Here is a 16,797-nt window from a genome sequence, read left to right on the forward strand (position 1 = left end):
CAAAAATGATGTATATAAAAAAGAAAAAAGGAACAATTTACATGATTATTAAACAATGTAATAATTATCAATTAAACAGATATTTATTTATAATTTAACTTCCCAAACTATAGCCCTACAAACCTAGCAGCTCACACTGAAAATATACCAAACATATTTGGTTTTAGCAACATTTACATAATTGATAATCAATTAACTAATTAATTAATTATGTTAAGTAATTATTACTTAATTAACACCCCATTCTATACCCCTACAAACCTAGCAACCCACGACTAAATAAAACTAAAAACAAAATCAATATTACATAATGTATATGATCAAAGTTCAATTAAATAATAACATTAAATAAATAATTGATAATTATTACTTAACTTTCCAGCCTATATCCCTACCAACCCAACAGTCCACACGTAACATATAACTAATATATAAAGTTATTATACAATTTACATAATTATAAATCAATTAAAGAATAACTAATTGTATTACTTAATTTACATCTCACCCTACAGCCCTACAAACCTAGCAGCCTGCACCTACTCTATAACTAAAAAATATAATTAAACGTTATTGATGATCAATTAAATAATTAATAATAAATTGTTAACTATTACATAATTAACTTCCCACCCTATAGCCCTACAAACCTAGCACCCTGCTACCACATTATAAACTGCTTTTAGCAATTAAATTAATTATAAATCACTTAAAATTACAAACTATATTTAAGAAATATTATTAACAATTATACAACCAATAATGACAAAATTAATATATGAACTAAAACACATTAAGATAATTAAAAAACAATATTTTTCACAACTGTATTATTGAAACCTATATTAACAATGATATTCCTAACAACGATATTATGTGCCTGAAAAAGTCGATAATCTTGGTAACGATATTGCTGCATCACAATATTTTTGTATCATGATATTTTTTCTAAACTTTCTGGATCCCAATATTTACAGAACAATATTTTGTCCATATACTGTTTCATAGATGTTGTTTTGAACTGGACACAAAATTCCATATCTTGGCTGCAAAACTGGGTGAAATACACTAAGGTGGCCCTCTTGAAGTAGTTTGTGTATAGCAGGTGTCCTAACAGCACATAATCTGCCACAGCACTCCAGATATGACTCTAAAACCTGACATAGTAAGCCAGATGAGGACTGTAAAAGTATTTGCAGTGCTTAAGATGCTTTGAAAATTGCATGCAATATTACAGATGGGGCTTTAGGCATTTGGTCTCTACAACTGTTTGCAATACTTCCAAATAAGCCTCCAAAGCTGGACACAATATAGCAAGGTGGTGTCCAGAACTGAATCAGTGCTGTAGATGAGGCCACCAGAACTGGTCACACAACATTAAAGATGAGACTTTCAGAAGTTGGCACAGCATGCCACGTATGGCGTACACATCTGGACATAATGCACTAGACATGGGACCCTGAACCTGGCACAATATTCCAGACAAGACCTTCAGAGATGATTGCTATACTCTAGGGGAAGCAGCAATCCAAGTGAAGCCTCAAGAAGAAGACATACCTCATCAGATGTTCCTTTCAGAACTGAACACAGTACCGCAGATACGGTTTCACCAGTAATTTGTATGTCTCACACACCGCAACCTAACATTACTCAGACTCTCTATGCAGTATTGTCGAATACTCTGAGGCCATTCTGTATGAGAACTCCAAGATGATCAAGTACAAGGGAAGCTTGCGCGCCTACTTCCTGTGTATGTCTGGAGTGCACACCCTACTGCTGCCTGTGCTTTAACTATTCTGTTTGTGTGAGAACATCATACACTACTGCTGCACATGATCAACTCTTTCTGTGTAAGGAAGGGACCCTTGTAGTGCTGCCGCACGTGCTGCCGCACGTGCTGCACTTATTCTGTTTAAGTTGGCGAATGGTGAAATCTTAACTACTGCTGTGTATATTGTTGTTTTTTTTTCAATGAATTTCTTTATTGGTTTTTCAAGTTTACCTTCATTACACCTGCATATATCTCTGTCAGAAAAAGTAAGAAGTGTGTTTATTTCGTCCGATCATATATGTCATTGGAGCATGCAATAAAATGCAACTTATGTCAGTCATATCAGCATTATTGTATATTTGGCACCCTCTGATATTAGTTATCTTCCCCTATCTTTTGTATGTGCCTGTAAAAAGAAGGAATGTAAATAAATTATTATGTATCCTTACCAAGAATAAAACAACTAAGGGGGAAAAAAAGAAAAGGCGTTGCTCATTGAAAGTCACCATGAGTACCTGCCATTTTAATAAATGCCAGAATGTCATACCTCCCTTCATCAGCGGAGTACAGTGCGAGAAATGTGAGAGGAAAGTGAGGGGCTTCGTGGAATTAGGCAAGTGGTGAACATATCTACGCCCCACTAGCGCCCATGTTTACCTTGCCCCTAGGGATCCCAGTCCAAAAAACTAGCGACCACTTCTTCTTTTAGGTCTTCCGTCGGTTTCCTGGACAGTTGTCTAGATTCTTCAGTTCGCAGCACTGCACCTTCTTCTAAGGCCCATGTTTCTACCTCAACCCACCATCTGCTGTGTGGAGGGCCATGGTGTGACTTTCAATGACGAGCTATGTACCTGCAGGCTATCCCTAAGACAAGGTCCAGAAACCTGTTGCCCACTCTTAGTTCTGGCCACCTTTTGTGCAGACCAAGAAGGCATAGCTCTGCTTTACAGAGCTGGCAATGATTTAAGGTATGCTCCAGATCTGCAACCACCTGCATCCAGTAGCGCACTATGATGGGGCACCCCACACCATATGCATTAAGTCTGCATCAGTCAGAGTGAATCTAGGGCAACTCATGTCAGGGACAGGAAGCAAAATGTTCAATCTGTAGGGAGTGAGATATGTGCAATGTAAAAAGTTAAATTGGGTCAATTTAAACCTTGTATTATGTGTGATCTTATAATAGCGCTCTAGAACCTGTCCCATTCCTTCTCCGTAAAAGTCCTACCAAGCATAGTCTCCCATTTGTCCTGCAAAGTGGGCAGGTCATCAACCCTCATGGAAGGTGCCATTGAGTAAAGCCGGGAGATAACATGACACCCCCTGCCAAAGGTCAGCAGAGTCTGAAGTCGCTTGTGAACAGGCGGTTCTGGGTCCAGACATATGACTCGCACCACTATGACCAGCACTTCATAAGTCAAAAATTGGGTACCCAATACTCCAGTGTTTGCCTCCAGCTCCTCCAATGTTCTAAAGGAACCATCTTAAAAACACTCCCTAAGAGTCTCCATTTTTGCCTCAGTCCACACATCCAATTGCTGGGCAGTAAAATATCCACCTCCGACTTCTGGGAACTCCACCAGCAGAATTGCCGAACTCTAGAGTGGAACTGACCTCACATAGCTGCAGGCCCCTCTCTGAAGCCAACGTGCTACTCATAAAAGCTGGGGTCCAGTATTAGGGGCCAGTTTGACCCCCAACAGCAGTGCCCGCTCATTGCCGACTGCCCTATGGAACCCAGCTCAGCCACATGGAGCTTGCCAGGCAGCAGGGAAGCCACTGCAGCTGAGTTGCTAGACAATACATCTCAAAGTCTGGGACCCCAAGGGCTGTCCTAGTAGTATGTCTCTGGAATACACGTAAGGACACCTGGGTACACTGCCCATCCCAGACCAAGCTGTTGATGCCTCTAAATCATTCCTTCGGCACCAAAAAGATAAACTGGTAAAGTAGGAAAGAACAATGGGCAAAATGGCCATCTTAGCCAGGGCAAAACAAGCCATGATGGAAAGCTGCAGTGTCATCCAAAATGCCACAGAGTCACAAAGCGTACTGAGTGCCCTCCCAAGGTTACTCTCCCTAAGGTCACTGTAAGTATGATAGATCCTCACCTGGACATACTTAAATGATCTTGATTCCCACGAGAGTCCAATGTTCAGCTCCTCCTCTGGGGGCTCCACAAGTGCCGGGGACACTGGGAAGGCACAAAACTTCTGCCGATTTGGTTGCAGACCAGAGACCTAAACAAATTACTCCAGAAGAGCTACGCTCCATGGGATTACCGAACCTTCATCTATCAGGAACAGGAGCATATCTTCTGCATAAAGCAAAATAATGTGTTCCCTATTTTGCAGTGGGATTCATCGCCCACGGCCCTCCACCCACATCAAGCATGCAAATGGCTCGATATCTAGCATGAACGGCATGGTGAAAAGAGGGCAGCCCTGGCGCGTAACACATTGGACTCCAATTGGGTTTGAGATACATCTGCCAGTGCATACTCTGGCGTCTGCATATAACAACACAAACCACCAAGACCACGTGTCTCCCAGGGTCATCCGCGTCATGACTGTTTGAAGATAGGTCCACTGTAGGGAGTCGAAGATTTTTCTTATGACCACCGAAAATACTAGCACCTCTGAAAGCTGCCATAAGACAGTTAAATCCATAACTTAATACAAGTGCCTGATATTGTGAAAAGTGTTACGATTAGGAATAAACCCATTCTGGGCCTCATGCATTAGGGCTGCAAGGTGAGGCTGGAGCAGGGGTCCCCAACTTTTTCTGTAATTAGAGCTACTTATGTTCGATGAAACTCATTGAAAGCTACTTTTATACTTTTTTTTTTTGCAATAGCGACCACATCAGACAAGATTACATTAGTAACATTAGCCAATTATACGGCATGGATTTCAGTTTGGGAGTACACCCTCTCCCCCGTCAGGGTTGTCAGTTGTGTAATGTGTCTCTCCCCCTGTCCTCTTTCTGGATGAGTCACGCCAGCAGTCGCCCGGCTCGTGCCCCCCTCTGTGTGTGTGGTATTGAGGTATTCCCTCCTGGAGAGAATAGAATCTACTCTGCACTTCTGTGTGTTTCTTATCTTTGTTCCAAATAATTGATATATTTGGGCGTTGTTTAACAAACCATGTTTTGTTTCCTATCTATGTCAATCATCTGAGAAATGATTACATGATTAAACCTTTGACTCCTGCTGCCATAGATAGAACTTAATATCGGGGTTGCATTGTTAGGCCCACATTCATTATTACCAAGAAGCATTAAAATACAGAAAACCATCGAAGTAGTTTAAAAATGCACGTCCATACTGACAGCTGTATAATTATGTTAATACTCAAACTGCCATCTGAAAACGAAATCACATTTAAAGTGTTACGCTCACAACTTGAACAAATACAGTGACATCAACTCAGTGCAACTCACCCATAGTATGTCCGCTCCTGTGTGACCTTCTTGGAAGTGACGCGTACTCTGTTCCGACACTGTAGGGGATGTTAGTGCACTGCCCCTAACCCTCGACCAATCATATTCTACCTCTGCTTGCTCACATTTGCTTTTTTTTCTCCTTATTATCTGAATAAGTCAAAAACAGGAAATTAAACATGCAACTTGGTATGTGAGGTAAAATCAAATAGCATCACCATTATCACACTTGAGTGACTTTATAAAACTGTTGTATTTAGTTCTCCCGCCTTTTGTGGCATTAATGTTATGTTAAAGACACGTGCAGGTAGACACGTTAGACTAACCAAATTTTTAGACGTTTTAAAAAAGTAGATGTATGCCATACACAAAACTGATGCAGGGATGAGGGGGGAGATGATGCAAATGGGGGGGGTGAAGAATCACTTCCTAAAGGGTTATCCATGCAACATCAAATCCACCCTCAGCTTCAGCATTCACTTCTCAAAAAAGACATGCGCCACCTGGCATGTACTCATCATGATCCAAAAAGTAAAACCTTTTCACCCTGAAGCAAAATTCAAGTTTAATTTCACGTTGACAGAGACAATGCCATGCTCACCTATAGCCCAGAATCACATCTGTCAAAATTAAAGGGTATCTTTCAGGCCAATGTCAATAATCCCATAAAACTTGACAGAATCTCACCCACCAGGCGTGTTTACCTCAGCCCAGATTGTCCAAGTCAGCGACTGACGAAATAAGGCACACAAAAAAGCTGTCAGGTTAGAAATTCTGCTTTATTTTATATCTCCTTAATAGTTTTACAAGAGCTACCCATGAAGATCTAGCTGTCTCACGTCATGCTTCGTCATTCATCTGTTGACCACTCCCCGCTTCCTGATCCCCTCTTATTTGCACAGGAAGTTTCTGTTGATAGCATGCCAGACCACTGACCAACCTGGCAGTTGGTCATTCATCTCAACATTTCACCCCCCCAACTTAGAAAATTTGAGCCACAAATTCAGCGAACTCTTGTTCTTTGATTGGGGGTCCATTGTTGTTGTCAACAGTTTTTATTGTGCCACATTCTGCAAATATTTCACCCATCTTCAGGATCACCGAGTTTGCACTGGTTGATGAGATCTGTTTGGCGAAATTTTGAGTTTTCATCCATCACAACCAGAAAGTATTTTCCTGATGCTAAAGGTTCAAAGTAGTCTATTGTGACAGTGTGCAGGACCGCTCCAGGTAGAGCTGGTATTTAGAGTTCTGGTGGTTTTCACTTACCCATTTGTTGTTTGACAAGGGTGGCATTCCTTGAGTGTCCCTTCCATTAGCTGCTCCAGGCTTGATAACCACACCTGGTCTCGCATTGCTCTCTTCTTTGCACTTTCCCTCTATGTCCTTTGTGCACAAGATCCATGATTTTTGACTGCAGTTATCAGGGAATATCAATCTTGGCATCTCTTAGGATTATCCCAATAGGAGTCACAGTTAGTTTTTCATGTACTTGCCAAAAGGCTGATAGATCTTTCATGTTTGTTCCTTCTTTGACAGATCCGGGTACCGCCATTGCCCTCGATTAATCAGTCATCTCACTTCTCTTAGCATTGTGTCAGTATGAGAGGATTTTTCAATATTGTATAGTCACAGCGACTTTGGTATTGCGTGATTCATCACAAAGTTTAAGTATTCTTCTGCGGGGGGCGACCTGCTTTTCTTCCTTTGGAGGGGGTGACGAGACATGTAATCTGCAGGCTTGTTGTCTTTTATGGTTCTCTTTTGTATGGAAAAGGAGTATTCTTGTCGATGGATTCCCCAGTGCTCTGTTCTTGGTGTCATTTTTGCTCAGGGATTTCAGATAATCGTCACAAGTGCTTGCTGATTTGTTATTATGTCAAACTGCTTTACAAAAACAGAAATGTGATAATGTACACATGTCCAGACTATGGCTTGGCTTTCAATCTCTGCTTGAGAGTAAGAATGTTCAATGTCTGGAAAACTGCGACTGACGTATAACATTCACTATGCATCAATCCTTGTTCAGCTGATGTTGGGCCAGGATTTCTCCTAAGCATATGGGACTTACGTCCCATGTGAGCTCTGTATGTCAGGTTGGGTTAAAGTAGGTAATGTTGGTGGTGCTGCTGACTCGCCTTTTAATTTTTTTAAATGTATTTTCATATTCTGGTGTTGTTAAACTTGTGACATTTCCTGGTTAGTTTGCTTAGGGTGGTGCAAGTTTTTGCTTAGTCTTAATGAAACAAGCACAGTAGCTCGCCCTTCCTAAAAATTACCTAACATCGCATACATCATTTAGGGCCAGTGTCTCATTTTAAACCTTGATTTTGTCTGCATTAGGCTTCATACCATGGCTGTAGAAAATATGTCCATTGAGCTTCAGTTTAGTTTTGAAGAACTCACACTTTGCTGGGTTTAGCTTCAGTTTGGCTTTTTGAAGTGCTTGACATACTTATTCTAATGCTCGATGATGTTCATCTAACATCGTTCCAAATACTATGATGCTGTCACTATAATTCAGTACATTCACTATTGGACTGATTGCATGCCTGATGACCTCTTGAAAGATCTCAGCTGCTGACGACACTTTGAAGCTGAACTATTTTTATCGGAATAGTCCTAGATGGGTGGTGAATGTTGTGATGTATCTTAAGTGTTCATGCAGTTCTAGCTGGTGATCGCCTTTGTTAAGATCCATGAGAGCTCCATTTAGGAGTCCAATAATGTCCGACAGATGTGGTCCTTGGTGTCACTCTCATATCACAGTGTTGGGTATTCTCATGTCCACACTCAGTCGAACTTGTCCTTTTGTTTTGCATTTGGGTACTATTACTAACAGAGGTACACATGCCATTGGTCCTTGGGTCCTCTTATTGATGTTTATCTTTAGGAGTTCTTGTAGTTCCACTTCAGCTGCTTTCTGGAGGTGAAACAGTATCTTAGTCGTGTTGAGCTACTGACATGACACGATCGTCGATGTATAAATGTGTTATTCATTTTTTTCATTTTCCCAAGCCTGTGAACAACTTTAGGAGTCAACTCACTGCTGGTGGTACATCTTACACCATGTATAGGACTGCAATTAGTTTTAGTCATTTGGCAGTGTGGAGGCTGAGCAGTCATTCTGCAAGACCTGAGCCATCAATTAGATGTATATCTGCTTCTGTGGTTTGGTCTTTGTATGGGAGCATTGTGAACTTTCCTAGGCATGGTAGTAGTTTTTCACCATCCAACTGTATACTTGTAACTTAGCTGGTGAGAAATATGGAATGAGTTTCACTTTCTTGTATTCTGCAGCAGAGTAGTGCAATCATGCTCCATTGTCAAGTATGAACTTGGTGAAGTGATTTCCCATGGTGTTTTGGATACGCATGCATTAGTTTCTCCCTACTTGTGGCATTCTTATACCATTGTGAGGCATGGGTCATCTTGTGGGAATGTGTTAGACCTGTCAGCCTTAGAGTGCTCTTCCCTCAAACTTTCCACCTACTTGCCTCCACTGATATCATAACGATGTAAAGATATCTGACTGAAGGGCAAAACACATGTGAACGGGAAGTGGGAGGAGACATTCCAATTGGGCTATAAAACTGGCAGCTGGATTTGAACAGTTGCAAACCGCCCGTGAGGAGTGAGGATGCTTAGGTGATTGAACCGGACGTCTCTTTAAAGAACTAAGTGGGGAGTGGAATATATACCCTTGGTAGAGGATTGCTAGCAATAATAAGGTAGATTTGTGGGTAGTAGGGAGGTTGGGCAGAGATTACAGGCAAATGTGATGGAGGTAACAACTTGATCTCCAAGAAGGCATTGTTGATTACTACAGAGAACTGAAGTAATACACCAATATAAAACCCTATTTTTCTTTCTCTTTTTCAATTTCCTATGACACAACATTAGAGTGTGACTATAAGAACATTTTCCCTTGTTCATCGATAGAAAAGGAGTGAAGCTTTAAATATATCAGTAAGGAGTGTGTTTGGAGACCATGTATGAGATGCAGAACCACCTTACTAATGATATGGATACAGCGAGACACAGTGGTGACCTAGAGCTATCTAGGATAGTGGGCCACCATTAGGACTCATTAGGAGGCCATAGCTATATTCACCTATAGCAGTGTGACCCAATATACAGGTGTTTGGTGGAAGGTTTAATACAAGTGGTCTATGTAGATGTATACTAAGTAAAATAGCATACAATAGTGTGGTGATTTTTCTTATCTCTCTACAGATACCAGAAATGATTTAGCCGGTCGGGATGTAAGCATAAAGCCTATGAATGGTATGAATGGAAGTATGATGTGAGAGTACAGCTGAGTCCCCACTTGTTTGACCTAGAAAGGATTAGGCAATCCATAGGGATCCTTGAAACACTTGTCCTGACAAAAGCCTCAGTGTCTTCTAGGAAGGCTGAAACATGTAGACCGCGAGGAAGGATACTTGGGTAATTAGACCCCACATAGTGTCTTCATTTGTTAGAACACTGCCAAGGCTATATTCTGATAATAAAGTTTGTTGCATGGATGCCTCAGACAGCCTTTTAAATATTTACTGCTAGTATCCCTTGAAATATCTGTAAGTGCACCCTGAAAGGGATCAGGTTGATGCTTGCAGTGGAAGTATTAGACTCCATCTTGAAAATGCTATAATGAAGCATGCCTTCAGGATTTCCTGAAGGGTGATAGTTTTTTATAGTGTAATTCACTAATGTGCCGGTAACACCAGATGGACTTGGTTCGTAGGGGACCCCTTGTTTTGATTTATACCCTGAGAGATATAGAAAGAGGTTCAGGGACAGCCACAAACTCCCAAACCAGTCCTGGGTGGAAATCGTGGCTTACTCCAGCAAGGCACCGAAGGGCTGGGTGAAGTGCAGCAAGATTTCACTGGGTTGTACAACCTGTTTTTGAGGGAGCACATGCTCAATACCGGTTTTACAGAGCTGCACCAACACCTGCCTGCCTGACTTACCCCAGGAAGCTTACTGAGGTGGTGGACCTTTGGGACAGCACGAGAATGCCCAAGAAGGCATCTGGAGGGGCCTCACAAAAGGGTGGTCAGAAGGTTGGGGGAGATAAAAAGGATGAGTTCTCTCTCTCAACTCCCCCAAAATAGTTATCAAGGGAAAGGGTCCCAATCTGGCCACCAGAAGAAAGGCTTCTCTGATAAAAATCATACCAAGTCTTCCCCCAAGTGCTTTGAGAGTTATGAGTATGGGCATTACAAGGGTGATCCCAAGTGTCCCAAGAGGGCACACACTCTAAGTGAAGGAAAAAACCCAGGGTTGGCTAGTATAGTTCTTGGGGAGAGGATGGCCCCAGTTGGTGGTGGTGAAATCAGTGAAGTCCCCCTAGACATAGAGATGGTGCCCAAAGCCCACATGCCTTTAAATACTGCGTCACCATCAATGGGCAGAAGGTGGAGGATCTGAGGCACACACAAGCCAATATGACTATGGTAAGGTGTCATCTGGTGTCCTTAGGGCAAGCAATTCCCAATACATTCCACAAAGCTGTAGTAGCAGACAACCAGGAGAGCCACTACCCTTTGGCTCCTGTTCCCGTAGAGTGGGGGAGGTCTCAGATCTTCTGAAAGTTGCTGTTAGCCCTGCCATGCCTGTGGATTGTGTGCTAGAGAATGGTATTGAGAACACAGGCTGGAAGGAAGTTGGGATTGTGTGAGTGTGTTTGTGTAATCACTAGGTCCATTGCTGCCCAGGAAGGGAGTCAAGGAGGTCCGGAGCCTGTAAAAGGTGCCCAGAAAGCTGCCAAGAGAGGGAAGGGCAAAGGGTGTGGGAAACCAGCCCCTAAAAGTCCCATAGATGAGGTGGACGGGGAGCCCGAGGAGGCTGCCCTAGAGTCCACTGGGAAGGACACTGCCTCCCTTGGTAACCTGCCTGAGCTTGCTGGATGTCGAGCAGAAGAAAGGCCTACCAGGGAGGAGTTCTGTAAGGCACAGAGGGGGTGACCAACCCTGGAGGGCATGAGGCAACAAGTTGAAGCCCAAGCAGCTGGTGATACATCTAGAGATCACTGCATTTATTGGGAGAATGACCTCCTGCATAGTTAGCCTAGGGCACCTGTGCATTGGGCAACTAGAGCACTGATAGTTCCCTAATGCTACAGGGCCCCCGTACTGGGGCTGGCTCATGAGAAAAGCCTGCCAGGACAATACCTTTGCCTGGCTTGTCCCGCACTTTTACTAGCCCCAGATGAAGATTTCCTCAGATACCTTCTGTAGGACTTGCTTGCCCTGCCAGGCCATTGGGAAGACAAAGCAAAAGCGGAAAGCTCCTCAGGGTCCCTTGCCTGATGTTGGACACCCTTTGAAAGGGTGGGCATCGGCATTGTAGGTCTCCAGGACCCCTAGACAGCCTCTAGCAACAGGTTTATCCTGGTCTTGGTGGACCATGCCACAAAGTACCCAGAGGTCATACCTCCAAGGATTGCACTTGTAGTGGCTAGTGCCCTGATGGACGTTTTTACCAGATTGGGTTTCCCCAGAGAAGTGGTGTCTGACAGGGTCACCAACTTTATGTCTGCATATATGCAGTCAATGTGGAAGCAGTATGGAGTAACTTACACGTTTTTCACACCCTATCATTAACAAACCAATGGGCTTGTTGAAAGATTAAACAAGACCCTGAAGGGCATGAATTGGGGCATACCTGATCCCGTGTACGGGCCTTAGAGGCTGCAACAAAGGCAAGCGTCCCTAACACAAAAGCCTTACTTCTGAGATGAATACAATGGGCTAATTCCCTCACTGCAAAAGATGTAAAATACAAGTACGACTCAAGTCTCAAAACACAAGCATTCTTGCAATACGAACAAGAATATCCTCTCCCGAATGAAATAATGCCTCTAGATCAGTAGGAATACATCATTTACACTGACGGATCTGCTAAGCCGTCCATTGGAAGTAAACAATGCAGCACCACATGCACAATTGTTAAAGGATGCATGCAGGATGTAAAATTTCATCCAAGTTGTCCAAAAACACAGTCTCTAGGACATTGCACGGCTAACCTAGCAGAATTAAAAACTCTGTTACTGGCACTGGTAAATACGGATCGAGAATTCCCCACACTAATTGTGTGCGATTCGTTTTACTGTGTACAGTCGCACAATGAGTACTCACATCATTGGGGTCAAAATGGGTTAAAAGAAGAAAAGGTGGCACAATTAAGCATAAAAAGCTATGGGAACAGGTAGTGGAGTTGAAAATCAAATGACCGAGAGCTCACGTGAAGGGAATTTTTTGGCTGATGAAGCCGCAAAGGGAGCTGTATGCATGACGTCCATAGCTGCAATCACTCGTTCAAAAACGAGAATAGACAGTGAGAATATGATTGCAATTATTGCCACAGGCCATAAATTGGCACTTCCGAAAAGATTTCCACTCAAGTACTCCTACAGGTTAGATGCAAACAACGTTCTATTTGCTCAGATTCCTGGAGTGAGGAATAGAGTAATACCAAACCTGATTAGGCTTAATATTACATGAGGGTATGGGTTCCGTGCATTCAGGGGTTACGGCGACTGTTTCCTTGCTGAAACAACACTATTGGTGGCCAGGATTAACAAAGCAGATTAAAGATTGAAATGCGACATCTGACAGCAGATGAAAGGCTCCACCATAACACATCCAGTGCAAACACCATTATTAATTTAAGACAAACCACTCACATGTGTTTATTTGGACCACTGTGGCCCCTTACAAACAGATGTGGCTTACAGGTATATCATGGTTGCAGTGGATTCCTGCTTGAGATTCCTATAGGTGTGGCCCCAGTGTTTGGCTGCAGCTTGAACTGTTATCAAAGATTTGCGAGTCTTTATAGGGACATACGCAAATTGCACATTACATTCTGACCGTGGCCCCGCTTTAAGCTCTAGGGTTTACAAGGAAGCCATGGGAGGTTTGGGTGTAGCATTGCGGTACTTCTCTCCGTACCATCCCGAGGGAAATTCGGTTGTGGAGAGGAAAAATCGGGACTTAAAGCAATCTTTAACAGCTAGAGTATTAGGTTTGGGTGGTAGTTGGATCAAACATTTATATGGAGTACAAAGAGCCTTGAACAACATGCCGAGAAGTTCTCAAGGGGGTGTCACTCCTTATGAGGTCCTATTTGGGATGAGAATGTGGGTAACTGATCTTGATTGTGAAGGCACAGTGGCAGATGAAAAAGCTTTTGACATCCATAAACGTTTGGCTGTTTTACAGGATCTGAATGAATCTAGGACACTAAAAAGCAATGTCCAGGTAAAAAGGACTGCCACTGGGGAAGTCAAGGTAGTCATGGCAAGACCTCTCTGGGTCATTGGGTCAAACATTTATATGGAGAACAAAGAGCCTTGAACAACATGCCAAGAAGTTCTCTAGGGGGTGTCACTCCTTATGAGGTCCTATTTGGGATCAGAATGTGGGTAACTGATCTTGATTGTGAAGGCACAGTGGCAGATGAAAAACCTTTTGACATCCATAAACGTTTGCCTGTTTTACAGGATCTGAATGAATCCAGGACACTACAAAGCAATGTCCAGGTAAAAAGGACTGCCACTGGGGAAGTCAAGGTAGTCACGGCAGGACCTGTCTGGGTCCCAAAAGTTGAGGATCTGATCAGGGAAAAAATAGCGGACAAAAAGAAATTGGGGCCATCACACAGAAAGCCTGTACCTGTCCTGGCTGTTGAAGAAACAAGAACTGTACTTCTGCCGCCTCTTGCCGGGCTTGACTTTCCATAGTAATCATACAAGTGGGGCAGTAAAATAGATACAAGTTAAATGTACCTCAAAGGCATTACAAGGTAAACCATGTGCTCCTAGGGATTCAGTACATCTATGTTACGATAAGTTGCCACAGTGGCTCTGCCAAGTGCCCAAGGGTTTTTCAAATTTGATTGGACAAGCCCTCCCTTCATATACCAATTGCTCGGCTTACATGGAACAGTCCATGCCCATATTAATGTTACAATTGTTCCAGTGGTGGCCGCTACCTAATGGGGGAGGTGAATGAAAAAAAATAATAATCACTTACCTGCAGGCTTGCTGCCACCTCTCGGTCCAGTTTGGCTCTTCGTTCGACTCCAGGAGCAGGAAGAAAGAAGCACACAGGCGGGGGCGTGGCTTCGGCGCCTTAGAAGATGGCCGCCGCTACGATGAGCTCCGCAGCGATGTGAGGCGGCGCAGCTGTTCCAGGACACTTTCTCCCGCTGTCGGAGCGCGGAAATTGCTTCCGACTTCATTGGAAGTACTGCTCCAGTCGTCAGGCTCAAATTCCTGGCATATGGTGAGCGAGAAGACACTTTTTCGACTTCATGATGGTTGCGATTCACCCGCGGCCGCCATTTTTTTTTTTTCATGAAGTAATCTCCTCACTTTTGCCGCCCTTTCTCCGCAAATAATGCAGACCCCCAACGAAAAATCTCTATAATGAAGAGTCTGGGGCAATTTATTGGAGCATTTATTGGAACGCCTCTTCTGCCTTTTTACTGCCTTGACTGACTTTTTGTTCTCTCATGCTTGTTGCTGGAGAAGGACTGCGCTCCTCAGGAAAACAGTATGAATTGGTCAGTCATATGAATCCCCCACTCTCTGCTGTTGTCCACTCCTTTTGAATACTACTCCTTTCTGAACAATAACTTGAAATTATTTTTGGCGCTTCTTTATACCTAAAACCGTATACGTGCATTTGGTGTTACTCTGCTTTCAGAGACTCTTTAATACTGTACCTCTCTCACAAAATTTTTGTTGTGGGGTACTTTTACTCAACTCAGCCATGGCAACATCCCGAACTGCTCGTAAGGATACTCTGCAAACCAGTGATACATCTCTGGAGGACTTTAACCCTTTTAACATCCTGCAAGAGGGAGCGGACGATAATCCTGGTGACCCTGTTACTACGAAAGGTTCTTCTTCCTCTATGACTCGGTTAGGTGCCAAACAAGGATCCAAAATACCGTCATCGGCTTCCTTCACGCCTAGGAAAAGAGGAAAAGCGAATCCACCCTCCCCCACCAATTCTTCTTCACCTCTCTCGTTGGAGCCTATCCTTGAGGAGATTCGTGCCCTCAAACCATATATGGAAGAAACTAACACTCGTCTGCTGAGTTTGGAAGATAACTGGTCACATACTGTACAAAGGGTCGACGTTCTGGAGAAGCGTGTTGATTCTGTTCAAGATTTCGCTGCTCAAGTTCCTCATATTCACAAAGAAGTCGATCACCTCAAACAACAGGTCGAGCAGTTAGAAAATCGCAATAGGCGCAATAATTTGCGCATTTATGGTCTGGCTGAGGGACTTGAAGGTTCTGATCCAATATCTCATTTTAAGTCTTTCCTTCCAACTCTTCTTGGTTTTTCAGCATCTCCGCCATTAAATATTCAACGTGCACACCGTTTGGGTCAGAGTCCTCATTCTTCATCTTCCTCAGCAAAACCCAGAGGAGTTATTTTGTACTTCTTAGAATATACTGACCTACTTAAGGTTTTGCACGCCGCCAAACAGAAAGGAAAGATCACTTGGAATGGTTCTAACCTCTTTTTTGCCCAAGATTATGCCAAGGTTACGGCTGATCGACGCAAGAAATTTTTGGATATGAGACCAGCACTTCGCAGCATGAATGCTCGTTATGGCTTATTCCATCCCTGTCTGTTCAAAGTAACTTACAATAACAAAACAACCAACTATGAGGACCCTGAGGTGCTTCAAAAATTTCTGAACTCGTGTAGTGGAGTCTCTATGGACGTTTCTAAGCCATGATCTGACTTGAATGCTTTAGCTCCAAATGCTCATTGTTTGTTTCTTATTTGCCCTAAATTCTGATTCTTCTTTATGTTTCTCATATGTGTATATGTTGGAGTTATGTTATTTCCCATGTTAATTATTGTTCTTATATTCCCCTTTAACAGGTTGCGGTTTCTGTGTTCCCTTAGCTTCTTCGTTTTTTCGTTCTTCCTGGATGATGTCTTGCGTGTGCCCCTCGTCCTGCGATTTCTCATCCGGCGTCTGGCCTCCTTCGCGTGGCTCCACCTACCCCAACATGATTGTTCTTTTGTGGTATGTTTTTTCCATTAGCTGTATGTCATCTCTATTGTTCTTATTCTCGTTTTGTTTCTTTCCTTCCCACTATCTTCGCTCTCTCCCTCTTTTTCTCTTTTTTCTTCTGCTCCGTTTATATTTTTGGCTTATCTTTTATGCTTCTTATGTAATTCATTTCTTTCTTTACTATCTTATGATCGTCTATATGTTTTATTGCTATCTTGCTACAATAATGTCTTTTCTCTGTATTTTACTGCATTCTGCACATGTTTTTTGCTTACATGCATGGCAACTTCTTTTACGAATTGTTTTTGCTAAGTTTATAAAGATTTAAATGTCGTTAAATGTTATATCTTGGAATGTTAAAGGTTTGGGTCCTCCTATCAAACGTCAGCGAGTTTTGTCACATGTTGCAAATTTAAAAGGAGATATTGCTCTTCTGCAGGAAATCCATATACAGGATACTGAGATAACTAAATTACGGCGAAATTGGGTGAGCCACGTTTTTGCATCGCCTGGCTCAGGAAAACGCAATGG

General features: G+C 42.8%; 1 protein-coding gene across 2 annotated transcripts in view; it reads right to left on the minus strand.

The window, feature by feature from the left end:
• MYRIP (myosin VIIA and Rab interacting protein) overlaps window positions 1–16,797 on the minus strand; it is a 1,544,915-nt gene that overhangs the window by 467,251 nt on the left and 1,060,867 nt on the right. For both annotated transcript variants that reach the window (XM_085631574.1, XM_085631575.1), the window contains exon 8: window positions 5,213–5,362. In XM_085631574.1, coding sequence (XP_085487700.1) covers window positions 5,213–5,362 — 150 coding nt within the window. The remainder of the gene's footprint in view (window positions 1–5,212; window positions 5,363–16,797) is intronic.

Source organism: Triturus cristatus, chromosome 10 (genome assembly GCF_964204655.1).
Source record: "Triturus cristatus chromosome 10, aTriCri1.1, whole genome shotgun sequence".
Classification (NCBI taxonomy): Eukaryota; Metazoa; Chordata; class Amphibia; order Caudata; family Salamandridae; genus Triturus; species Triturus cristatus.